Raw genomic sequence first — 27728 nt, 5'->3', positions numbered from 1 at the left:
CACTATACAAGCTATTAAACCTTCCAACTATCTTTTGACTCACTGGAATATGTGTGCTCTTCTATGCACACACTTGGGCTGACTAGAACAGAAGGAGGCCAGTGGTATGTATGAGCAATATGATTTATTATGGACAAATAGTAGAAAAATGCTACTAATATCCACAGGTAAGTTCCTCAAGTCATATGTAAAGAGACAATATTATTAAAAGTTTGCTTTATTTTTCTGTTGAATCGAGTATCAATACTATCTCCCAATTACATTTTATGCCTTACAAACCTTAGCACAGTTAGTATCACCTCATCAACAACCAAATAATAAATCAAACTAGGTCCCGGTGGTTATGTCCACATCTAGATAGCCAGGGTGATCAGGAACTCTTATTTGTTTGCTTTAGCTTTTAGTTCTTGGTTATATCTATAAAGAAAACAGAAAGAAAAAAAATCATGAATCAGAATAAACACATTCATTTCTTAACTAAAATTTTTTTTTTCTTTTTGTGGTTGCATTGCATAGCATGTGGGATCTTAATTCCCTGACCAGGGATAGAATCCATGCCCCCTGCGGTAGAAATGTGGAATCTTAACCACTGGACCACCAGGGACGTCCCTAGATAATATTTATAATAAGAAGGGAATGAGAATCATATTCCATCTCTTCTTTTTCACTAGTCAAGAGACTACACAGTTGGAAATACAATCTTCCCGGGGGCTTGTAGGTAGAAGTATGCAGGAAGGAGAATAACCTAAGGACTTTATTTGAATCTGGCTTGAAACTGTCAAAAAGTCTTAACTGACTTACAGTTTGTTGTACAAAAGTATTAATTTAATGTAAGAGTATTTTCATTCTTGAACTATATAAGAGTATGACAAATGTGAACATATGTATAAAATTTACCAAAATGTAGTCACCTAGAGCTTTTAATTTTATACTCACAAAGCATCTTCCCTGAGAATAAAATCAGTTGGCAATGGGCCTGTCTAGTCACTAAAAATATAATTCTGTGACACAGGCTGGCTACTGGGTTAGGAGGTGTAACATTTAAGTTTGTTGAAACTAAGGACAGTTTCTTCAGTTCTCATTAATTCTCAATTCTCATTAATTCAAAGAATTAATCACAAAGCAACAGAGACTTTCCATTTTACAACACCCTGGGCTTCATTTACTAATCTTCTCAGCTGAAAACAGAGTGGAAAACTGAACAAGCACAAAAAGGAAGCTATTCTATGAAGTCTATCTTACCTCCTGTATTTCTCAAAAGGTCCTGATTTCAAATATTCAACCATATTTTCCTGAGTGCTCCAGAGAGTCCAACATTTTTATTTCTAACTAAATCTCTCAATCTGCTATTTTAATTGTAAGGCTAAATATCCTTTTGTTAAACTGTATCTGAATTTCTGATACTAGAAATTACATTTCTGAACGTGGCACTTAGTGTTCTCATAGTTTTACTATCATGAGTTAATATCAGGTTAAAATAAGATGGTGTATGAGAAAAGTACTCTGTGAATAAAATCACTGTACAAACTGAAGTTTATATAGATATAAGTTAAGGCCTAAAAATGGTTATCAGGCATTTGTTGAATGAATGAGTATTCATCTATCTGTTATGTGCTAGATTATTAATTAAGCTGCAAGTAAAGCTAGGTATGTTACAGATGAATGAAATTAAATGTACTATACACTACAGAATAGAATGCTTTCTGAAAAGAAGGTATATTATATAGCTCAATGTTTTCTAATTTTTTATTGAGATCATTCCATTTTTTTAGCCAAAGAAAGCTGTTATTCATAACACTTTTTTGTAATTTAGGAAGGTCCTATGGTTTAAACAAAGCCAGAGCCTCATTCTAAGCTCATTCCAGAGTGTTAGCTAGTCACTGACAAATAATATTAATTACTGAATAAACAGTTTCAAGGGCTTCGCAGGTAGCTCAGTGGTAAAGAATCTGCCTGCAATATAGGAGATGCGGGTTTGATCTCTGGGTGGGGACATTTCTCTGAATAAGGAAATGGCAACCCACTCCAGTATTCTTGCCTGGGAAATCCCATGGACAGAAGAGCCTGGTGGGCTACAGTTCATGGGGTCACAAAGAGTCAGACACGACTGAATGACTGAACGACAACAAAAACATGGTGAGCTTACCTCCAAATACGAAAGAGCTGAGAGGCTCCTGCTGTCCCAACAAAGAAATTAACAGCAAATAGACTCCAGTTTTTTGGAATAATTACAAGTGAATATCTTGACCAAATAAAGCCTGTTGGAATAAAATATTTTTAAAAAACAGCATAGGTATTGCTGCAATCTTATCTAAACATTTAGTATTAGAGTAAAATAATTAGACTATGATTTTATTTTCTTGGGCTCCAAAATCACTGCAGATGGTGACTGCAGCCATGAAATTAATAGATGCTTGTTCCTTGGAGTAAAAGCTATGACAAACCTAGTGAGGATATTAAAAAGTAGAGAGATCCCTTTGCCAACAATAGTCAAAAGTATGGTTTTTCCAGTAGTCATGTATGGATATGAGAGTTGGACCATAAAGAAGGCTGAGTGCAGAAGAACTGATGTTTTCAAATTGTGGTGCGGGAGAAGACTCTTTTTATTTTTGGAGAAGACTCTTGAGAGTCCCTTGGACAGCAAGAAGAACAAACCAGTCAATCCTAAAGGAAATCAACTCAGAATATTCATTGGAAGGACTGATGCTAAAGCTGAAGTTTCAGTACTATGGCTATAGACCTGACTCACTGGAAAAGATCCTAATGCTGGGAAAGATTGAGAGGAGGAGGAGAATGGGGCAACAGAGGATAAGATGGTTGGATGGCATCACCAACTCAATAGACATGAGTTTGAGCAAACTCGGGGAGATAGTGAAGCAGAGTAGCCTGGTGTGCTTCAGTCCATGGGGTCGCAAAGAGTCAGACACAACTTAGCGACTGAAAAATAGGGAAAAAAGGTTATAATCTGAGATTTAATGAAGTTGGTATAATTCAGCATTACACAAAATACTCAGTTATTACATCAAAGAAAAATTTTTATAACCCTCCTTCTGCCTTCTTCTGCTATAGTCTAATAACTGCTTAAAGGTAATACCATTAGTTTCTTTGTGTGTGAGTGTGTGTGTATGTATTTCAAATGTTAAACAATCAAGTAAATTGATGTAAAACTAATTATTGAATGTCCTATGTGGAAGATGTTCATTTAATGTACCTGTAGCCATCAAAACAGCAGATTGAGCCGTGCTGAGTTTTTCTGCAGGTCTGGCCATGTCAGCCAATCCAGCACACACCAGGCCCTGGAAATGAACATTTTTTTTCATTGTTACTCTTTTTTAGAAGTGGAAGTATCAGAAAGCTGTTATAATTTTAAATTTCTTGGTTAGATAATTTTTCCTTAATGTTGAAGTATACACGGTCATTTCTTCTCTGGCATATTTTTAATACTGTCTTTTACAGAATCATTCTACTCATACTCCACCACCAGCATCAGTCAGAAAGTTTAGTAATGAGTCCTAAAAGAAAATTAGTTATGCTACTCTACCGCACAGATTAGAATACATAATAGAATGATTTTTATTGATGAAAAATTCACTCCTACACAAAATAAAGAGATACTAGGACAATGAACCCCTACATATCCATCACCCAGTCAACAATTATTGAGATTCTGCCATATTTACCTTTCCTCCTCCCTTTCTCCTTTTTTCTTTAAGTATTTTAAATCAAATTCTAAACATGTCATTAGACAATATGGTCTTAAGAAATTCATTTTCAGGACTTCCCTTGGGGTCCAGAGGTTAGGCGTACGCATGCCAATGCGGAGGACATGAACTGGATCCCTGGTCTGGGAAGATCCCAGCTGCCAAGGAGCAGCTAAGCCTGGAGCCACAACTACTGAAGCTTGGGTGTTCTAGAGTCCGAGTTCAGCAACTACTGAGCCCACGTGCTGCAGCTACTGAAGCCTGAGTGCTCTAGAGGTGGTGCTCTGCAACAAGAGAAGCCATGGCTCACTGCAACTAGAGAAAGCCTGTGTGCAGCAACGAAGACCCAAGAAAGCCAAAAATGAACAAACAAGTAAGTTCATTTTCAGGTTTTACTGAATTCCTAAAAGATGCATGAAACTTTTTTTTTTAAAAAGGTTTTTTCCTCCTAAATAGAACACATGCATACTTGTGAATATATACACAAATTTAAACCAAATTAAAATGATTTTTATTTAATAAAGTCAGTGGTTCAAGAAAGCAGTGATTCTGGCTCAAAAAGTGGCAAATGGTTAAATACAGAAGTGGAAATAGAGGTATATCATGACTAACACTACTTTTCTTCATAATTTTCATCCATAGTCATGTGATTTTCTTCTCAAATATCTCCAAATCACCACTCTTACATTCTTCTTCCAGGTCCTAATATACATTTTCTCTCTTGCATATTTGTTCCACTTTGGCAGGGTGGAATACTGCCCTTGTATAGGGGAAGTAGGGGACTGGTTTCTACCATTATTCTACTCGATCCATGTATTACTACACTGTGGCTTTTCAAACAGATTTATGATGACTAGAGGCTATATTCTAGTATTGTCTTTTGGAAGAACGTAGCAGCCATGATTTTGTTCATGCTCAGAGTATACATTTCATTTCTAGGACATGTTAGTAATCATTCTCTCTCACAAAGGTCCTGAGTGCCCTCTCCCACAGTTCTTTTTCTTTTCTTCTTGAAATCATCTTCTCTCTTAATATGTATATATATATTTTCTGATCCATTTACAAAGACGTTGTAGAAATCATGCCCTTTGACTCTCTAGTATTTTAGTGTATATTTGCTAAGAACAAGACTTTCTTCCCATTTTCTTAAATATTCATAATCTGATCACAAAATTTAACATGGACAAGACATTGTTGTCTAATATACAGTTCACAGTCAAATTTTGACACAGTTAAAACTGCCCCAAAAAGTCTTAAAAAAATTTTTTTTCTTGTCTAGAGTAGTTAGGTCAGAAGAATACACTGCATTTGGATGTTAAACCTTTTAGTCTTCTTCTGAAACTGAAGTATAGTTGTTTTATTATACAATATTAGTTAGTTTCCTTTCCTGAATTTCTAAAAATCCTTATTTCTATACCACTGTAATCTCATGTAAATTATCTTAGAAAATCTTATAGTGAATTTACTTATCTCTATCATTTACTAGCTTGATGACTTTGGTCAAGTTACACAATACTCTCTCTCTCTCTTTTTTTTGGCCATGCAGTTTATTGGATCTTAGCTCCCTGACAAAGGATTGAATTTGGGCATCCTGCAGAGGAAGTGCTGAATCCTAGCCACTGGACAGCCATGGAATTCCCCATAACACTTGTCTTATATTCTTCATGTATAGAATGACAGTATTAATAGCTACCCTTGCAACAGTGATAGATGATTAAATGAGATAATATGATTTAAAGATATTTAGCATAGTGTCTGGAAAATATTACTGTTAGCAACGACAAACAGTAGTTTACATTTTTAGAGGAACAGAGGTAATGGAATATTAGCCTCTGTACCCTTTTCTGTATTTCTAGCCTCAGGGGCTAGAAGGTCGATGTTCCACTTCTTTATTATGAACTTTACTCAAATAATAGAACTGTAGAGTCAGAGAGTGCATGGAGTATACCGAAAGATTGTGTAAATTACTCCCTAACATAAGAAGAAAGTACCAATTATAGAAAGGTCCAAAGTGACTTTTAAAGGGGGTCTTGTAAGTGTTAAGAGCCTAGGCTTTGAAGTCATATTAGACCTGACGGCTCACATCCTGAGTCTGTCATCACTTAACAACAGTTTTAGTTCTTTGAACCTTGGTATCTTTACATCTCAGATTTTTTCTGGTGAAGATTAAATATGAGAGAGTGTATTAAATAACCCAGTATAGACAGTTTGGCATCTAGCAGATTCAAGTTATTTCTCTGCTTCCATCAATTAAAAACTGGTTTTCAAATGTGTGTGATTCTTTTTGGCACCTGGTTATCTCCACTGGGTGGACTAAATACTCATCAGATAGTGTAAAACATTTTTTTCCTTCTTTTCTTCCAATATTTTCTTCTCTAGTTAAAATAAAACAACTCATATAACACTTTTAGAGGAGTGTAAAAAACAGTGAAAAACCACTATATAATATTCCAATTCCAAACACTTAAGAGACAGCAAAGTTCTCAAGATTCTAAACTGTGAATTAGCCTATGTTAGGAGTTACAGCTGGAAAAGTGAAAGTAGTTAGATACTAAAAATTAGCATAGATAATCTTAAAACAGTTTGACTTATTCCTAAGAACAGAAAGAAAAAAAAATTAGCTACACAATATGGTACACTGTTCAAGAGTTAAATATAACCTAGTCTGTGCAAAAAGACTATGAGCAGAAAGAAAAAAAAGCTCTGAATTGACCTTCACATAATAGTTTCCCCAGGTTAGCCAAGGGGCTTCCCTGATAGCTCAGTTGGTAAAGAATCAGCCTGCAATGCAGGAAACCCTGGTTCGATTCCTAGGTCAGGAAGATCCCTGGAGAAGGGATAGGCTACCCACTCCAGTATTCTTAGGCTTCCCTTGTGGTTCAGCTGATAAAGAACCGCCTGCAGTGCGGGAGACCTGGGTTCGATCCCTGGAGGCTACCCATTCCAGTATTCTGGCCTGCAGAATTCCATAGACTGTATAGTGGGCTAATTATTCTGTATTTCAAGTCACTGAAGCTGTCCTCAGACCTGTTTATACCAGTTTTGTTGCAGAGAAGCCAATTCTGACTCCATGTTGGAACTGTTTCTTTGACTTGCTTTTTGCTGCTTTTGTTATTATAATTATACAGAACAGCCTGCCTCAGAATCCTGCCCCTCTGCCTGACTATAAAGTGCCTTTGTTCAGAACCTTGTGCACCTGTAGATGGCAGGAGGGAAGAAATCAACACATCCCCTGCCTGAGGCTTGCCATTCCAGGAGATTGGCAAGATTAATGGTCTTTTTACTTTGCTTCCTCACCTTCCCCATGTCTGATCTATAAAAGAACCTGGCATCCAGATTCCGATAAGACAGTTATTTTGAGGCATTAGGCTGCCATCTTCTTGGTCAGCCAGCTCCTCAATCAAAGCCTTCCTTGCCCCAGTCCCCCGTCTCTTGGATTCACTGGCCTGTTGTGCAGCGAGCAGGGCAGAGCAAGTTTGGACTCGGTAACAGTTTTATTTAATGTAATTTATCTAATTTAATGAACTAGGTAAATAGCTGATATACAAAAAGAGGGTTGCTATTTCTATGAACCAAAGTGATTGCTTTGGAAAGACTGAATAGAGGTAAGTTGTTAAACTTGCTATCAAATTTGGTGTAAACAAGACAGATACAAAAAGATTGGTAGGGGGAAACATAGAAATCTAGCAGGTTTCTATTACCAGACTATTATGAAAGAGTCTATAAACTTGCTCTGATTTAAAGAAAACTAAACTAAAATTATACAGGATGCACTGTGGCTATATCTTCCATGATAAATGATTGGAACTCAAAATCAGGGGATCCACACACAAAGCCCTGGCATTATAGTAAATGATCGATAAATGAATATGTGTTTGTAGTCTTAGGGTTAAAATAGTTAAAAGTAAGTAATATTATTTTTGAGAATTATCCAGTTTGACCTTTATGATTGTTTGATTTCAACTAAAGTGGCTAAGAAGGATTCAACCATAGTTAAATATCTAAAGAAGCACAGTCTAAAATTCTTAAGGTGGAACTTAGGTGAGAACAAGACACAGGAGTTTCTATGGTTGTGCTGTCATCAGGAGACTATGCAGGATGTCAACATGAACTTAAAATAGATATTTTTAAAGGAGATAGTGGAGAAAGCACTTATGAGTATATAATACCGTTAATGTTTCAAAACACTGATAGACCAGATCAAAGAACCACCAAAGTGAAGCCGCTCAGTCGTGCCCGACTCTTTGCGACCCCACGGACAGTAGCCTGCACCAAGCTACTCTGTCCATGGGATTTTCTAGGCAAGAGTACTGGAGTGGGTTGCCATTTCCTTCTCCAGGGAATCTTCCCGACCCAGGGATCGAACCCAGGTCTCCCTCATTTTAGATAGACGTTTTACCGTCTGAGCCACCAGGGAAGTCCAAAGCTATTGGTAAAATAAAGAAACATCTAAATTGTGGCAAATTTGTGATCAGAGGACCCCTCACAAATTTACTGTAAATACAGTAAATCAAAACATTTTTTTGGGTAAATTTTTATTGGAGTATAGTTGATTTACAATGTTGTATTAGTTCAAGTGTATAGCAAAGTGAATCAGTTATACATACACATGTATCCACTCTTTTTAGATACTTTTCCCATATAGGTCATTACAAGGTATTGAATAAAGTTCCCTATTGCTATACAGTAGTTCCCTAGTTATCTATTTTACCATTCTTACTTTTAAAATAATGTTTCTAGAAACAATATTTCAGAAATGAATTCCACTTTGTAGATGCATAATTTTAAGTGTTGGTAGGGAGAGAAGAGGAAGGAACTACTAATACACCTTTTATAGTATTTTTTTTTAATACTACACTGCTTTTAACTGCTTAGAGTATGAGCAGAATCATTAAAGCTGATATTCTGTAATTTCTTTTTTAAACTGATAGAGCCTTTTTGCAATATACAAATCTAAACAAAGAAGTGCTCCCTAGTTCTCTGTAAATATAGTCCCCAATCACTAATTTACTCTAGTCCTGTTCTATAGGTAAGACAAAAGGGCACAGATAGAACTTGTGTAAGGCCATAAAATTGAGGGATAGCTAATTCCAGTTCTAACATTCTTAACTACTTAGATTTACAACTGAGTTTCTGAACTGTTCTAACAATTTAAAACTACACATTTAAAAGAATTAAAATATCCTACAACCCAACAACAAAAAACAACTTTATTAAAACTTGGGCAAAGAGGTTAAATACTTTTCCAAAGAAAAGGTAAAAATGGTCAATAAGCACATGAAAAGATGCTTAGCACAGCTAATAATATTATGGAAATGCACATCAAAACAATGCACCACTTCACAGCCATTAGGAAGGGTATTATAAAACAACAATGAAAGTAACAAGTGTTGGCAGGCATGAATGGAAACTGGAAACCTTGTGATTGCTGGTGGAAACTTAGAACAGTGCAGCCGCTTTGGAATGTAGTAAAGCAGTTCATTAAAAGATTAAACATAGAATTACCATATGATTCAATAATTCTATTCGTAGTTATATACACAAAATAACAGAAAGCAGGGTCTGGAACAGATATTGTATGGACAACCAGGTGTCTATCAACAGAAAACTGAAAAAACAAAATGTGATATATACATACAATGAAATATTATTCAGACTTGAAGAGGAAGGGAATTCTGACACATGAACCTTAGGATATTATGCTAAGTGAAAAACGCCAGGCACAAAAAGACAAATACTGAAATACTGTATGATTTCATTTATAGAAGATACCCAGAGTAGTCAAATTCACAGACAAAGTAGAATGCTAGTTGCCAGGGGCTGGGGAAGAGGGAAAGGAAGAGCTATGGTTTAACGGGTTCATCGTTTTAGTTCTGCAAGATCAAGAGTACTAGATCACAACACTGTGGAACAATTATCCTACAATTAAAAATAAATTAAAAGAAGAGTACAGGAGATTGATTGAATAGTGATATACTCAACTCTAAATAAGAGGTTAAGGGACTTCCCTGGTGGTCCAGTGGCTGAGACTCCGTGCTGCCAGTGCAGGGGGCCTGGGATCAATCCCTGGTCAGGGAACTAGATCCCACATGCCGCAACTAAAGATTCCACGTGCTGCAACTAAGAACTTGCATGTTATAACTAAAGAATGCCTGAATGCCCCAACTAAGACCTGACACAGCCAAAGAAATAAAAAATTAAAAAAAATAAAATAAAAAAGAGGTTAAGATGTTAAATTTATGTGCATTTTATTACAATAAAAAAAAGAAAGCCTATAGACCAGTAGTTTTCAAACTTTAAGAGTCATCAGAATCACCTGTAGGGCCTATTATTAAAACACAAAATACTGGGCTCCATCCCCATAGTTTCAAATTTAGTAAATCTGCAATGGGGCCTGAAAATTTGTGTTTCTAACATGTTCCTGGATGATGCCAAGGTTGCAGGTCCGGGGATGACATTTTGAGAAGCACTGCATCAAGCCAAAATTGGCGCTTCCAACATAAAATCAATGATTTGTTATTAATAGCCATTACAATTACTTCTTTTCAGCTAAATGAGAACTTTATGAATGGAAACTCTGGCATAGGATAAAAGCATTTACTGTGGAGTCAGAAGTTCCAGAGTCTATCATTTATCAAATGTTTATATATATATAACTGGATAAATTCTTCTGCTTTTTGAGACTAATTTTCCTCACCTCTATTTTGATGTTAGTATCTTAAGTTCTCAAAGTAAGTTAATAACAAAAGTTAATTTTGGGCAGGGGGAGGGGGGAGTTCAAACCAATTTAATGTTTTACATAGTCACAAAATTTTAGAATGAAGTTTCATGTTCTTAGGGCCCACAATTATAATCTTTTTGATGATAATTAGTTCCCCAAAGGGCTCCTTATCTAAGGAGTTCAAAAGACCCCAAGTAGGTAGTATGCTTATAGAGCAAAATGATACATCTGAGAGTATTTGTATGAAATTATTTCAAGCCATACCATGAATACTTAAAGTACATCCTTCAGAAAAGTTACTTCAAATTAATAAGCTCTTTTAAAGAATATCTTTTACATGTGTTCCCAAACATGAACCCTCCTCCCACCTCCCTCCCCATAACATCTCTGTGGGTCATCCCCATGCACACATGTAAGAATTAAAGATTTTAAAATTAAAAAAATAAAAAACTATTAAAAAAAAAAAAAAAAGAATATCTTTTTCAGTGCGTCAGCCAAAACCCAAGACTTACCCATTTCATAATTGGAGCCCAGAAAAATACTGTTCTGGGACCTGGAGAAAAAAAAGAAGGAAAAATTTAGCAATTAACCAACTATTTTCTATATGCCTTTTAAACAGCCATCACCACATTTCAAAAACTCAAAGATTTATCATTCTATTTCTAATAATTATTACTGTGCTTTCTGCATGCTTTGTATTTAAGTTAAAATTTAGAGAATCACCATGGTATCAATTTTTCATACAAGTTGTTTTGATTTCCTTGTCAATTCTCTGTATTTTTGAGAACTATCAAAATTAGCTAAAGTATAATAGAGGTAGTTTTGGAAACTATTCTCAGTGTATTTTGCTTTGAACATGGAACTTAATATCATTTTATTTAAGGATAATCTTCAATTTGAGGAAATGATAAATTATGGAATTTTTGTGATATAAGCCTCAGTAGATATATATATATTCACTAATTCTATTAATATTTATTATTATAAATGATGTCACCACATGTATTCTAATAAAAGTTCTTACAAAAATTCTGTTTATCCTAGTAAAAAATTAATGAACCTAACTTAAAATTAATTTAACCTAACTTTAAAGGGCACACAAGGGAAAAGTCCTTGTTTTAGTTATTCTGGTACTCATCCACCTCATGCAAAATGTTCAATAAACGCTGACAGTATTTTTGAAATACTGTATTTTGAATATATTTGAATTTCAAAATAGTGATAGCATTTTGAAAAACAACTCTGGTTTTCCAGATAACCTGGAATTTGAGAAGCATTGTGAATTTCAGAAACAAATAAGCAATTTGTTTCAGAGCTGGAAGTAAACTCACAGATCATCCTTCATTTTTACCAAAAAGGCTCCGAGAAGTTCCATGACCTACTCAAGTCATGTGGGTAGTAAGCCCAGCATTGTAACTAGAAACTAAATGTTCTAACTCTCAAACTTGTGCTCTTTAACCAATAACGAATAACATAAGTTCTTACTCTTCCAAATACACATCTCTTTTAACCTTTCAGGGTATACAGTGACAGTAAAAAAACAGATTTGTCCATGGTAAATCAAAAGCTAAATCCAATACACATCAAAGCACTTAATATTGTATGTATGTTCTCTACACGCTGGATCAACAAAAGACATTTATTTCTTAACATAATTGCACATAAGATTTTTAAACCAACTCAAAATTTTAAGTCTAATTATATTCATGATTATTATTTCTACCTTAATATTCTACTTTACTTAGTAAAAATAAATAAATCACATCTAAAAGGGTGTAATCACCCAAAGGTAACACATTTATTTCTCTTCATCTACTCCAGTAATATTTCTCAATAGCACTATCATGTAAAGATGATTTTTTTTTTCCAATTTTACCCCTAGTAGATGAGCATGGGAATACCAGACCACCTCACTTGCCTCCTGAGAAACCTATAAGGAGGTCAAGAAGCAACAGTTAGAACCGGACTTAGAACAACAGACTGGTTCAAAACTGGAAAACGAATACGTCAAGGCTGTATATTGTTACCCTGATTATTTAACTTATATGCAGAGACAACAGGCAAAATGCCGGGTTAGATGAAGCACAAGCTGGAATCAAGACTGCCGAGAGAAACATCAATAACCTCAGATATGCAGATGACAATACGCTTACGGCAGAAAGCAAAGAGGAACTAAGGAGCCTCTTAATGAAGGTGAAAGAGGAGAGTCTAAAAGCTGGTTTAAATTTCAACATTCAAAAAAATAAGATCATCGTATCTGGTCCCATTCCTTCATGGCAAATAGATGGGGAAACAATGGAAACAGTGACAGACTTTGTTTTTGGGGGCTCCAAAAGTCACTATGGACAGTGACTGCAGCCATGAAATCAAAAGACACTTCCTGTAGAAAAGCTATGACAAACCTAGACAGTGCATTCTAAAGCAGAGACATTACTTTGCCACAAAGGTCCATACAGTCAAAGCTATGGTCAGCTATGGATGTGAGTGTAGGACCATAAAGAAGGCTGAATAACAAAGAATTGATGCTTTCAAACTGTGGTGCTGGAGAACTCTTGAGAGCCCTGTGGACAGCAAGGAGATCACACCGGTCATTCCTAAAGGAAATCAACCCTGAATATTCACTGGAAGGGCTGATGCTGAAGCTCTAATACTTTGGCTACCTGATGCAAAGAACTGACTCATTGAAAAAGACCCTGATGCTGGGAAAGATTGAAGGCAGGAGGAGAAGGGGACAACAGAGGATGAGATGTTTGGATGGTATCACCGACTCGATGGACATGAGTTTCACCAGGAGATGGTGAAGGACAGAGAAGATGTGTGCTACAGTCCACATGGTCACAAAGAGTTGGACACGACTGAGCAACTGAACAACAACAAGGTGACTATTCACTGTCATTAATAAAGAAATGTTTCCAATCACATACATAAATAACATTTAGAAGATAAAATTGAATTAAACCTATTATTTAAAAATAACAGATGGTGAAACTGAAAAAGCATGGAGCTAAAGAAAACGCAGGGATTTAATATAGATTTAGTTGTAGTTGTGACTTTAATTTGTTGCAGAGATCATTCATTCATTCATTCACTCATAGTAATTACCTCATGCTTTATAGTCTCCTAGGCACTAAGGATACATTGCCAAATAAAACACAGTGCTGGCTTTTAATAACTTAAGCACAGGCAGGTTAAGTAAAATCATATCTGTAAGCTGTATAAAAACATTTAAGGGAAACAATTCTAAAGTGCTTTTCAGGAAAACCACTCTAGTTTCAGTTATATACCACCAATCAAAAGTGAAAATTAAAGCAGTGATAATACTCCTTTCTGGGGTGCATTTTGGCTGAATTACTATCAAAAGTAGTTGGTTCATGTTAACAATAAGGAGAGAAATTTGAAAAATATAAAAAATGGTATTTGATCCTTGTGTAACTTTTGCTTATTAATTAGTTCTAAAAAAGTATCAAACAGTATAAACCATTGCTTACCTTTAGCAATATTAAGTGACTGTAATGTTACAGTTTGGACTATGCCACTGTTCAACATATCATTGGTATATTTTTGTAGTCCTCTCAAACTAATTCACATTGTTCAACGTGATTTAAAATATAATGGGATTTAAAAATCAGATGTACTATTCAGTTCAGTTCAGTCATTCAGTCGTGTCTGATTCTTTGTGACCCCATGAATTGCGACAAACCAGGCCTCCCTGTCCATCACCAATTCCCAGAGTTGACTCAAACTCATGTCCATCGAGTCAGTGAGGCCATCCAGCCATCTTATCCTCTGTCGTCCTCTTCTCCTCCTGCCTTCAATCCTTTCCAACATCAGCGTGTTTTCAAATGAGTCAGCTCTTCACATCAGGTGGCCAAAGTATTGGAGCTTCAGCTTCAGCATCAGTCCTTCCAATGAACACCCAGAACTTATCTCCTTTAGGATGGACTGGTCGGATCTCCTTGCAGTCCAAGGGACTCTCAAGAGTCTTCTCCAACACCACAGTTCAAATGCATCAATTCTTCGGCGCTCAGCCTTCTTCACAGTCCAACTCTCACATCCATACATGACCACGGGAAAAACCATAGCCTTGACTAGACGGACTTTTGCTGGCAAAGTAATGCCTCTGCTTTTTAATATACTATCTAGGTTGGTCATAACTTTCCTTCCAAGGAGTAAGCGTCTTTTAATTTCATGGCTGCAGTCACCATCTGCAGTGATTTTGGAGCCCCTCAAAATAGTCTGACACTGTTTCCCCATCTATTTCCCATGAAGTGATGGGACCAGATGCCATGATCTTAATTTCCTGAATGTATTACTAGTAATAGTTTACCAATAATCTACTGTAATGAGATGTGTATTTACTTATATTGCAGGGAAGGCGATGGCAGTCCACTCCAGTAGTCTTGCCTGGAAAATCCCATGATGGAGGAGCCTGGTGGGCTGCAGTCCGTGGGGTTGCGAAGAGTCAGACACGACTGAGCGACTTCACTTTCGCTTTTCACTTTCATGCACTGGAGAAGGAAATGGCAACCCACTCCAGTGTTCTTGCCTGGAGAATCCCAGGGACGGGGGAGCCTGGTGGGCTGCCCTGAGCGACTGAACTGAACTTACTTACATTGATAAATCTGGCTTATACATATGAGTTTCTAAGTAAGCTTACTGAAACCCTAGAACACTAAATTTTTTTCCAGTTACAACTCAGTTTTATCGGCAAGCAAAGGATAGCACACTCTCCAGGCATGAGGGTGGGGCAACCCGAAAGGAGAGGGGCCTCAATCCCTCTTGGCTTTCTCCTTTTATGTTTGTCTCCTTCTGGCCTTGAGCCTGCCCTAGGCAAAAGGGGCTGGCCAAGAAGGGGGCCTGGCTGTTTCACCTGAAGTTCTCACTCCTGTCAGTGGATTTTCCTTTGTTCCGTTTTTGCAGGCTTTTTCCTTTGTCTTTTAGCCACCACCATTTGGGGCTCCTTTTTCCTATTCTAACTACCTAACATTCCCCTCCTCAAGAGATGGGAGGCCCAATTCTTTGGGAATAGGGGTGTCGAGGTCTCTCTGGCTACTTCCTGCTCAGCTGGGATGGCTAGGGGCATTGGGCCTCCCCGTCTTGCTCCTAGAACTTTTAAACTTAATCCTAAAGTTCCTCTGTAGTTTATCTTACTTTCTCAGTCTTCAGGGAGCTGGATACCATCTTTAAACTAATAATTCTTCGAACACTAGAATATCATGGCATAGCCCCTGTCTTTCCTTATGGGCCAGAATAATTATTCATCTTCTTACATACATATGGGCAGCTAGTCATTTTTATGCTTGACTATGTACTGTAAGTTTTCTATATCTTAAATTAGAGCAAATCTAGATAGTACAGAAGTGGTTGCTGGGAGAGTTAAAACTAGTAAGGAATTCCAAATTTTAATGTTCTTATAACTGAGTGAAAATCTGTATTTAATTCCTGAGTTATTAATCTTTAATCTAGTGTCCTAAACTTTGTACTGTTCTGATCACAGCCACTATTACACTTCTAGAACTCTGGCACATAATGATTCCTTCTTCTCAATATTTGAACAAAATATGGAACTCTTTAGTAGATCAGGTTGGCATTTTGAAAGAAATGTTTAAAGGATAGAAAACATGAAGGCATTGAGTTTCAAAATATAAATTCCTAATCCTAACTTGTTGTTTAGTCGTTAACTTGTGTCTGACTCTTTGCGATCCTGTGGACTGTAGCTGCCAGGTTCCTCTGTCCATGGGATTTCCCAGGCAAGAATACTGGAGTGGGCTACTGTTTCCTTCTCCAGGGGATCTTCTCAACCCAGGGCTTGAGCCCACATCTCCTGCATTGGTAGGCAGGTTCTTTACTCCTGAGCCACCAGGGAAGCCTAAGTTAACTAAATTTTAGCCCAGGACACTAGTTCTCAACCAGAGGTGATTCTGCTCCTCAAGAGACATTCACAATGCAAAGGACAACCCCCTACAATACTCCAGCCCCCAAATAACTATTGTGCAAGGTTAGGAAACCTTGGTCTAGGTGGACTGACAAGCTAGGCAAACATGCAACCAGTTTCATGCCTCTAAATCTTAGTTCATACAGCCTCCTCCCAATATCTGGCCTTGTCTTCATCTGGCTAACTCCAGTATCCTTCTAAAACTCATTGCAGCTTTTGTCTCCTCAAGGAGTAGATTAAATGCTCCTTCTCTGAACTCCCAAAGCAGCAGCCTGTCTATTCTTCTACTGTTTTCCGCACATAACAATTAAACTGAACTGCTTATGCATCTATTAATTAGACAAAGTCTTGAAGTTAAAGCCTGTTTCTTAGTTTTCCTAGACAAATAATACTTTTGAACAGAATTGAACTAGATGAACCATATCCAGGAGAGATGCTAATCAAAGATATTCAAATTTTAGGAAATTTGAATATTTGCCTTGATACTGCTGCTTCTTCAAGGATGAACTTCAGGACACCAGGTTCTCTGTACATTAGGGCTGTACTAGACGTTGACTCATTAGGTACTCAACTGTTACGCCATCATACTCCCTGTTTTGGCTCTTGAAAATTCTTTCCATGAGTCTGATGCCATAATGTACTAATCCTATAAGTCAATCTTTTCAAACTCTCTGGTTACTTTATTTAGCTTGAGCTTCTGAGATTCCTATCATCACACTTGGTTTATTTTTCTTTGTCATATACAAAGTCTCGGGGTCATATGCAGTGTCAATTACCAAGTTTATTTTTTACTCCTGAATGAGGCTTGGCTTCATCACTCCAGGATAAGCCAATACATTGTTTTGGTCTCTGGCTTTGGATTCCCAAACAGACACCATTCTTCTGTTTCAAAACTGACGCTTCCTCTTCTGTTACCCAAAAAACTGTTTCCTCTAGGGTTCTAGTTTCTTTACGAGCTGAAATGGTTGACCTTTCAGGGTTAATGAACAGTCAAGCTTTTCAGTAGCTTTGCCTGGTAACTGATTTACTCGACTGCCCTGTGCTTGGTGGTAGTTTTAAAATATCAACTGTCCTTCTCCCACATAACAAAACTAAACAAAAACGTCAAACAGTAAATTATGGTTGCTAGAACAAAGGTCAAGAGAAGTTTAAATATTTTATTTAGGGAATAATTTTAAACTACAAAACAAAGCCTGAATTAGTTCAACGACAGCTAAGCACTGAATTTAAAAACATCAGTAGCATATATATATATTGTAAAAATAAGACATTCTAAATTTCTAATTTTTCTTAAATGTCAGAGGATGCTGACAACTGAAGCAAATAATTAGAAATGTGTAAGTGCAAACAAGTAGTGTTTTCTTCATTGTTTAAAAAAAGGGGGGAAATAGCAATACCCATGATCATACAATAAGTAAACAAAAATTTTTAAAGAAAACTTATTTTATTTCATCCTTCCACTTTTTAAGTAGTCATTTTCTACCTTAAAAGTAAATAAGTCAAATAAATGTAGACATGTATTAATTTAGGTATAGAGGCTATTTTCTTAAAAACAGCAGTCAATCAATAATAAAAATGGTAATGAGGAAACATTCCAAGTGATTTTGACATTTAAAACATGAAACAAGTTAAAACAATTTTTTTACTGAAGTATGGTTGATTTACAATGTTGTGTTAGTTCCAGGTGTACAGCAAAGTGATTCAGTCATACATATACAAATGTATATATATATATATATAATTTTTTTTTCTTTTTCGGATTCTGTTCCATTATAGGTTATTACAAGATGTTGAATATGTGAAAGTGAAAGCTTTGCTTCCCTGGTGGCTCAGCTGGTAAGGAATCTGCCTGCAGTGTGAGAGACCTGGGTTCGATCCCTGGGTTGGGATCTGGAGAAGGGAAAGGCTACCCACTCCAGTATCCTGGCCTGGAGAATTCCATGGACTCTGTGGTCTGACACAACTGAGCGACTTTCACCTTCACAGTTGGTCCTTGAAGTATACAATAGGTCCTTGCTATTTACCTAAAACATGAAGCTTAGACAAAAATGTTTTGCAAACAGGTACCACTCAAAGAGTGAGAATACAATGTTACACTATCTTTCCTAGATCTGGGAAAAACTGGTTTATGTTCTGCAGTGACACAGCTGTTCTCACTGAAGAGCATTAAATAATAAAGTAATTAAATAATCATGATACTGGAAGTAATTATAATACCTTAAAATCAAGATAAGCATAACTAGAGTATCTAGCTAACAATCCTTATGATGAACGAAAAAACTTGATTAGGCAGAAATTTTAAATTGCTGAAAATATACTGAATAAAAAGCAGCTCTTAAGAAATTTAACCTGAAGTCCAAGATAAGAAAAATGTTTTCCCATCAGATGTAAACGTACATTCTTTTAGACAAACAATTAACTAACAACACATTTTCATCTTGTTTCTTACAAGTCCACTTTTGGAAGTTGAAAAAGATGTCAAATGCTGACTACTTAAAACTATGAACTGTAATGTAAAACAAACGTATGGTTACAAAAGGGGAAAAGGAAGGTGGGGAGGGACAAATTAGGAGTATAGGATTAACAGATACAAACTATTATACATAAACTAGAGCCGCAACAAGGGTTTACTATAAAACTATGAACTATTTTTAAGCATAACAAAAAAATTACAAAGAATAACATAATGGTCATTTTCTCTTGTGTTGTTAAATTTTGACTGATTTTTAAAGTGAAACTGATGCTCTTTCAAGTTCAAATTTTTATGGAAGAATTTGAGGAATTCTGCAAGAGAATAATACAACCAAATATGTAAGAGACATATATTTTCAAACAAATTAACAAATCTAGTTGCCTTGATGAACTTGTTAATAAAACAATGACACATTGGTTATTTTATTTCCTAATTTCCTTATCTGAGACGAATTTCTGCTAATGAAATACTTCATAAATTCTACCTAGAATGAATGTCATTTATTGTATAATTCTCTTCCTAGGGAAAGATTTCCTTCCTGGAACAGAATAAGTGACTTTTACACACATGGAAATGTACACATATACAAATACTGAATAGAGGTGCTCCCAATGTTGAAAATAAAATTCTTATTGAAAGCCGTCCACTACCCCACCTAAATCCTTTCATAACATTTCTTTACAGTTTATTGCTTTCAACATCCCTGAACTTTCCTCTGAAGTTCCTTGTATCAATCAAGTCTACCTTTTTGCTATCATGGAACCAGCTACTTACAAATTCTTAGAATTCATACATGTTATTATTCTTTGACACAGATACTGACTGCCAAAAATTACCCGTTTTTATTTGTACTAAAGCTAGTTCTGATTTCACAAGGAGAACATGATGGGGCTACCATTTCAGAGTCAAGCAATCTTTCTGTCTTCTGTAAGCCTTGGAGAGAGCTTACTGAAATAGTACCCAGAACATCATGGGTGAATAATGACTTTTAAAATGCTGAATGAAAACAGGCTTTGGTGAAAATGCCAAAGAAAATAACAGGTGAAGTGACTAGCTATGATAGGTAATATGCATTTTAGGGTTGATACATTTTAAAATTATACATTTCTTCAATAACAGACTCAATGAATTTTAGATTTAGAAAGATTGTTTAAATTATCTAGTTCAGGCATTCATCTTATAAGCCAGGTATATGAGGTCCAGAAAGGTAAAATTACTTATATAAAATACATAGCACAGCAAGGATAAAAAATTAGGTCCCTAAAACCTAATCTAACAATAATAATATAGTATTCCCTGATGTAATCTGAGTTTCCTGAAGCCTCTAAAACTAAGAAAAGTCACAGCAGAAATACCAAATTGTAAACTGTTACAGCTGGAAAGGACCTTAAAGAAAATACAAACCCTCTTATTTTTATAGATGAAAAAGAAAAGGCACTTCTTCAAAGTTAATTTGTCTCATATTCATATAGCTCCAGATAGAGTAAGAACCAGAATACAGGCTTCTTTGACCCCAGTCGTCTTTCTACTATGCCATACCATAGTTTAAACATATTTCCATCTTTTATAGCCAAAATTAATATTCTTATCTGTCTTAGAAATAATAAACTATTATTTATTGATGTGTAGTTGACTCATAATGTTGCATTAATTTCAGGTGTACGGCAAAATTATTCAGTGATTTATATATATATATATATATATATATATATATATATATATATGTAAACACTTTTTCAGATTGTTTTCCATTATAGGTTATTACAAAATACTGAGTATAGTTCCCTGTGCTATACAGTTGGTTATCTATTTTATAAATCAGTAACATGTATATAACAAACTATTTATAGCTTCTCCAAGGGCTTGCTTCTCCTTTAGTATATCTAATGAATCAAATTAGATGAGGCATAAACAGCCTTAACCGCTTAAAACTAGTTTAAAATCAAAGGTTACGTTAAGTGTCAAATTGACATATTATAGCAAGTATTGTATTACTTTTATGATTTCTTCTGAGGATACACAATCTCTGTGGCCAGGGATTTTTATTTTATTCATTAAAATAACTCAAATGCCAAAACAGTATCCAATATACAGCAGGCCCTCAATAAATATTAAACAATTCAACTTTATTGGAGCTAACTAGTTTAAAGATATTCTATTTGACATCAATAACTTAAATATTTGAAATCCCAACTTTCCCTTTTGGTTCTCATTCCTAATTTTAAGCTAATAGAAGTTAATACTATAATAAATAATATATGTATACTTATATATTTACTATATAGTTAATCATAATATATACTAAACACTGCTAATAATAGTTCATTTAGTATGTTTTTATTTTAAAAATATTCTCTAGGTCTATAAGATAGAAAGGAAAAACTAGTTCTCTGGTCTAGGAAAAAATGCAAATATTCCTGTTGTGAACATCTTAACGTACTTTTCTCATCAGCTTTCACAGAGAGGACATCATGGAATGTAGAGAATATTCTTAGCAATAGTAAGCTAAACACAGCAACACATTTTGCAGAAATATTTTTCCAAAAGTTCTTCCACTCAAGCCAAAATATAACTCATTATAAGCAAAGCTATGGTAAGCAAAAATTATATATACAGTTAAGATAGTTATTTTATGTGCTGACTTAATTGAAGGATAGTTTTTATTTATTTTTATTATTTATTTATTTCTCATTTAATTGTTTCCTCAGTTTTAGTCAGACATAACTTTTTTTTTTGGCTGCACCTCACCGCTTGTGGGATCTTAGTTCCCTAAGCAGGGAATGAACCTGGGCCACAGCAGTGAAAGTGCAGAGTCCTAACCAGGTAATTTCTAAGGTATAACTCTTTAGAGCTGTGGTCTCCTTTTTTTCTTTTTCTTTTTTAAATTTTTACATATGTATTTATTTATGGCTGTACTGGGTCTTTGTCGCATGCAGGCTTTCTCCAGTTGAGGTGAGCGGGGGCTACTCCCTAGTTGTGGAACATAGGCTCTACAGCTCTAGAGTAGGTGTGGCATGTGGGTTTAGTTGTCCAAGGCATGTGGGATCTTCCAGGAGCAAGGACTGAACTTGTGTCCCTTGCATTGGCAGGTGGATTCTTAACCACTGGACCACCAGAGAAGTCCTTTCCCAACTTCTTTTGAACATACTGCCCCATCAGTTTAAAATATGTGTGAGCACACACCCTTATATATACATGTTGACTCCATGGAATTCAGGTGTGTACAGATTTTCCTCAATTTATGATGGGGTTAAACCCCAATAAATCCACTGAAGGTTGAAAAGATCATAAATTGAAAATTTATTTAATATACCTAGCTTAGCCTAACCTACACTTAAATTGGGCAAAATCATCTAACACAAAGCTTATTTATAACAAATTGTTAATATATAATAAATGAATAAAGCTTATAATAAGTTACTGAATATCTCATCCAACTTATAGAACACTGGGGCTTCCCAGGTGGCACAGTGGTAAAGATTCTACCTGCCAGCGCAGGAGACACAGGAAATGCAGGTTCAATGCTTGGGCAGGGAAGCTCTCCTGGAGGAGGAAACAGCAACGGAAGAGCCATGAACAGAAGCAGCCATGGGGTCATAAAGAGACGCAACTGAGAGACAAAGAACGCAGCACACACGGACTGCAAGAGAAAACAAACGGTCATACGGGTGCAGAAGAGATGCAACGGTTGCTTATCCTATGTAACTGGGAGTTGTGGTTTGTTGCTGCCACCTCTAAGAGCATTGTACCACATATCACTAGCCCAGGAAAAGATCAAAATTAGGATTTCTACTGATTTATACGGCTTTTGAACCATCTTGTAGAGCTGAAAAATCTTAAGTTGAAACATCCTAAGAGAGGGACTGTCTATTTACACATCCACATATATGTATATGTGCACTAATATATTTTATCTTATAAAATATACACAAAATGGAAACTTTAAAAAGATACAGTACTAATAGAAGTTCTACTGTTTTCTTCCTATATTCCAAAGTTTCATTTTGTGCATCCTTTGGGACAATTCACCCCATTCTGGAGCTCATAAATACAAATGAAAGACACTCTTCCACTAATAATTTTTTTTTTTTCCAAACTAAGCTTGCCTTTGACTGTGTGGATCACAATAAACTGTGGAAAATTCTGAAAGAGATGGGAATACCAGACCACCTGACCTGCCTCTTGAGAAATCTGTATGCAGGTCAGGAAGCAACAGTTAGAAGTGGACATGGAACAACAGACTGGTTCCAAATAGGAAAAGGAGTACGTCAAGGCTGTATATTGTCATTTTGCTTATTTAACTTATATAGAGTACATCATGAGAAATGCTGGGCTGCAAGAAGCACAAGCTGGAATTAAGATTGCCGGGAGAAATATCAATAACCTCAGATATGCAGATGACACCACCCTTATGGCAGAAAGTGAAGAGGAACTAAAGAGCCTCTTGATGAAAGTGAAAGAAAGTGAAAAAGTTGACTTAAAGCTCAACATTCAGAAAATGAAGATCATGGCATCTAGTCCCATCACTTCATGGGAAATAGGGAAACAGTGGAAACAGTGTCAGACTTTATATTTTTGGGCTCCAAAATCACTGCAGATGGTGACGGCAGCCATGAAATTAAAAGATGCTTACTCCTTGGAAGGAAAGTTATGACCAAACTGCTGCTGCTGCTGCTAAGTTGCTTCAGTCGTGTCCGACTCTGTGTGACCCCATAGACGGCAGCCCACCAGGCTCCCCCATCCCTGGGACTCTCCAGGCATGAACACTGGAGTGGGTTGCCATTTCCTTCTCCAATGCATGAAACTGAAAAGTGGAAGTGAAGTCGCTCAGTCGTGTCTGACTCTTTGCGACCCCATGGACTGCAGCCTTCCAGGCTCCTCCGTCCATGGGATTTTCCAGGCAAGAGTACTGCAGTGGGGTGCCATGACCAACCTAGACAGCATATTCAAAAGCAGAGACATCACTCTGCCAACAAAGGTCCGTCTAATCAAGGTTATGGTTTTTCCTGTGGTCATGTATGGATGTGAGAGTTGGACTGTGAAGAAAGCTGAGCGCTGAAGAATTGATGCTTTTGAACTGTGGTGTTGGAGAAGACTCTTGAGAGTCCCTTGGACTGCAAGGAGATCCAACTAGTCCATTCTAAAGGAGACCAGTCCTGGGTGTTCATTGGAAGGACTGTTGCTGAAGCTGAAAACTCCAATACTTTGGCCACCTGATGTGAAGAGTTGACTCATTGGAAAAGACTCTGATGCTGGGAGGGATTGGGGGCAGGAGGAGAAGGGGACGACAGAGGACAAGATGGCTGGATGGCATCACCGACTCAATGGACTTGAGTTTGGGTGAACTCCAGGAGTTGGTGATGGACAGGGAGGCCTGGCGTGCTGTGAATCATGGGGTTGCAAAGAGTCGGACACGACTGAGCGACTGAACTGAACTGAAGCTTTTAAGTAAACATTGGGCAGCATGATTTCACAGTAAACACTGGACAGCATACTTTCAAGTCAGGAGACGGGGGGCACTGAGAACTGAACTTGCCAGGACACACATATGGATAGAACTCTATTCTTACTCTAAAGAAGCAGATCATTTTGTGCCATAGACAATATGTAGAAATGAATGATGAAGACCACAGGTCTAACTATATATATATAGAATGCAATATTCTAAGTCTAATAAATATTTATATAAAGACATATTCTTGTGACTTGTCTAGACATATTTGTCAATGATACAATTAAATCTCAAAAATGTAGAATACAGCCTTGTATATTACTGTGAAAATCTCCAATATGTGAATCCAGTCTAATGATGATTAGATATATCATCTAATATAATGATTCAAAAACACACTATTATGTAAAATAGTACACAAAAACCTTGAATATTCCCTGTTAAGTCTTAGAGCAATAGTTTCCTCAGATTTTATTCAATACTTGTGACAATCAACAAGTTATATTTTTCATGTTTCTTCATTTCTGCATTGGTGTGCCGACAAGTTTTTAATCACAATTTTGCAGTGATGGGTACTCTTACTCTGTATAGAGTGAACTAACACTAACATTTGTTGAAAGTCTATGGGCAAACACAGCTACATTTTATAGACAATATATCACTTAACTTTCACAACAATCCTTAAATGGTGATAATTCAGTTCAGCTCAGCTTAGTCATGTCCGACTCTTTGTGACCCCATGGACCGCAGCATGCCAGGCTTCGCTGTCTATTGCCAACTACCGAAGCTTGCTCAAATTCACGTCCATTATTTTGGAGATAATTATTATTCCCATTTTATATATTAGGACTAAAGGTTAAGGGATTTAAGATCAAGGTCACACAGCCAAGTTTCAAATCCAGGTCAATCTGGCTTCAAAGCCTATGCTCCTTCCATCACATTGAAAAAAGGGTTACAGTAACTGAACTAGTCCAAGAGCATCTAGATAAAATACATGATCTACAAACCAATCTCAAATGAAAGATAATTCCCTTTCATTCTAAAAGTTGAATAAACTATTAAATAATAACCAATAAACTAATAAACAATGACTACAAGCGGTTAAAGCCAAGACCTTGGAAAAGATCACTATAAAACTACCCTCCAATTTTGTTTTAAGTAGTTTAAAATTGTTCCTCCTCTAGCCTGTCTTTATCCTACAGACCAAATACAAAGCTTAAGAGGGTCAGCACTGACCGCAAGAATTCAGTTGAGACTAAAGCCCAGGGACTTCCCTGGTGGCCCAGTGGTTAAAACTCTTGAGCTTCCAATGCGGGGAGTGTGCGTTCAATTCCTGGTTGGGGAACTAAGATTCCCCACATGCCACACAGTTGGCCAAAATCATGCCATACAGGCCATAATCACGCCACACAACGCAGCTAAAAAAAAAAAAAAAAAAAAAAGCCCAGATTATTACAGAAGCATTGCTCAACTCTTCCTCCTGAAAATCTCTGCCACAAAACAGAGGACAATTTCCAAAAACTGTGTCCTAAAGAACCAAAAAGCAAATAAACTAATCTTCATTAATAAAAACCTCTCCTTAGAGGTCAATTTTATAAAGGGTAAACTACTGCAATAAATAATATTATACTAAAGCCTAATTCCAAGACACAGACTAATCCATTATCAAATTTGGAAATCAGATTTAGTAATCATAGATTCCCAAGAGCTGCTTCATAGTCAGATATGTGGGGAGATATACAACTTTCCTAATGACACCAGCCACAGAGATAGATTTAACTATGCAGAGAAAATGGCCATAGGGGGGTTGCACTTCAATCTTTCCATTTATAACACACTTTCTCCTTTGCTAAGTCTTAGGCTTGAAAGTGACTTCAGAATGTATCTGGTTTGAGTTCCCAGCCAAGTAAGTACTATTACTAACGTTTGTACAACAGGTAACAGGATTTTAGACCTTAAATAAAGAGTTGGAGGCACTGGGATCTTCCAGTTTCTTACAGAATTATTTTTTCAACTACAAGAACACTGTTTTCCAATAGGTTAAAGAGAGAGCTAATATTTATTGAGGATTAACGAATAATCAAACACATATGTTATCTTTAACTCTCACATGGACCACATTTTACAGAAACTAAGATCTAGGATTTTACCCAAGGTCACATCTGTAATTAGCAGCAGAACAGAATTTAAATCCAGGTCTGTCCACACAAAAAGGTTCAGGAGGAGCTTGTTCAGTAGTAATTTAGGATAGACTAAAACAAACTAGACCTATGGGGCAAGGAATGACACTGACTCAGAAACTGGCCAACGCTTCTGCAGGCCTGTCAGCTGGAGCTGAAGGAAGTATGACCTTTACTCCAAACACTCGAGGGCGGTAAGACAGCTCTTCGACGCGTGGGTCAATATATCACTACTCATGGAAGGAAAGGGGAGAGAATGAGGTTTCCTGGTGGCCCAGACCCTTTCTTGGCTGCAGAAATAAAGAAGGGTCAAACCAAAAGGCCTGGTCCGGATCTGAGTGGTGCCTAAGAGAAGCAGTGCAACAAAGGTCGCAAAGGGCGCAGTCATGAAAATCACGAGTTTTAGACATGTTGGAAAAGAAAATGTGAAAAACAAGGAGCATGCGAAAGTACACAGATTCACTTGAGGAACGGGGGTTGGGGTTGTGGGTGAATTGTCCACTGGCAGAGTTGTCAGTGGATCGGTAAAGAGAGGAAAGGGACAGGAAGGGAGGTCTCGGTGGGAGCCACTGGGTTCATTACCTGCCGGGTGGTTGTACAACGGCCTCAATTTCTCAGGCAGCAGGAGCTCCACTTTATCAAGGACCCGATGGTAGGTGGCCCGCAGGCCCCGGACGCCGGCGGCTGACATTCCTGCGGACGAGTGATCGTGGGCAGCCGGGTGGTAGAGCGGCCGCGTGCTCGTCCCTGGCAGGCAATGCAGGGCAGCTCGTCACTCTCCCCTGTATCAACGTCTCTCGCCCTCTCTCCGTGGGTGCCTGCCCTTCCCGCTGCTGAGCCTGACCCCCAGCGAACCACCCTTTGGCCCGCGCTCAGAGAAGGTTGTGGGGGCGGAGACTCTGCGACGGCCCGCCCCGAGCCCGCCTACTGGCTTCTCTCCTCCGGGACCCGGGAGGAGGGGCTAAAACAGGTGGTTAAAGGGTAGCCTCACCGAGTCAACCCAGAGGCCGACCGGCAGCGCGCTTGCGCAGGCAGAGCTGCCCGCACTGATTGGCCCGTCCCCCAACGCAAGCCTCCAATTTCTTCTTCCTGCTCTGGAAGCCATGTTGGAGAAGGGAAAGTGAAGTTGCATCGGCGGATACCCTTTCACTTTGGTTAAGGAGGTCCCCAGATAAAATGGACTATTGGGGCCTTCCGTGCCCCGACTAAAGATGACGCCGCACAACTCTCTTGCTTCCTTTGGAATGAGACTCGTGAGCGCGAGAC

The 27728-nt window shown here is 37.3% G+C and overlaps 1 protein-coding gene across 1 annotated transcript; it reads right to left on the bottom strand.

Moving 5' to 3' along the window:
* Positions 1–201: 201 nt before the first annotated feature.
* MPC2 (mitochondrial pyruvate carrier 2) lies at positions 202–27347 on the bottom strand. Its single transcript, XM_052637478.1, has 5 exons — positions 27045–27347; positions 10935–10975; positions 3212–3296; positions 2147–2258; positions 202–417 (listed from the first exon to the last, which is right to left on the bottom strand). Exons 1-5 carry the CDS (start codon positions 27151–27153, stop codon positions 381–383), a joined length of 384 nt encoding a protein of 127 aa, XP_052493438.1. The 5' UTR covers positions 27154–27347; the 3' UTR covers positions 202–380.
* Positions 27348–27728: the final 381 nt, after the last annotated feature.

The sequence above is a fragment of the Budorcas taxicolor genome, chromosome 3 (genome assembly GCF_023091745.1).
Source record: "Budorcas taxicolor isolate Tak-1 chromosome 3, Takin1.1, whole genome shotgun sequence".
Classification (NCBI taxonomy): Eukaryota; Metazoa; Chordata; class Mammalia; order Artiodactyla; family Bovidae; genus Budorcas; species Budorcas taxicolor.
The sequence above is the reverse complement of the archived record's forward strand: the minus strand, read 5'-3'. Positions and strand labels throughout refer to the sequence as shown.

What these genes read in the sequence shown, in the direction of transcription:
- MPC2 (XM_052637478.1), bottom strand. Translation starts at nt 27,153, where the DNA reads ATGTCAGCCGCCGGCGTCCGGGGCCTGCGGGCCACCTACCATCGGGTC. An exon ending in GGGCTCCAATTATGAAATGG is followed by an intron (nt 3,297 to 10,934) that starts GTAAGTCTTGGG and finishes GTTCATTTCCAG; the next exon opens with GGCCTGGTGTGTGCTGGATT. An exon ending in CAGCTCTTTCGTATTTGGAG is followed by an intron (nt 418 to 2,146) that starts GTAAGCTCACCA and finishes TTTTCTTTATAG; the next exon opens with ATATAACCAAGAACTAAAAG.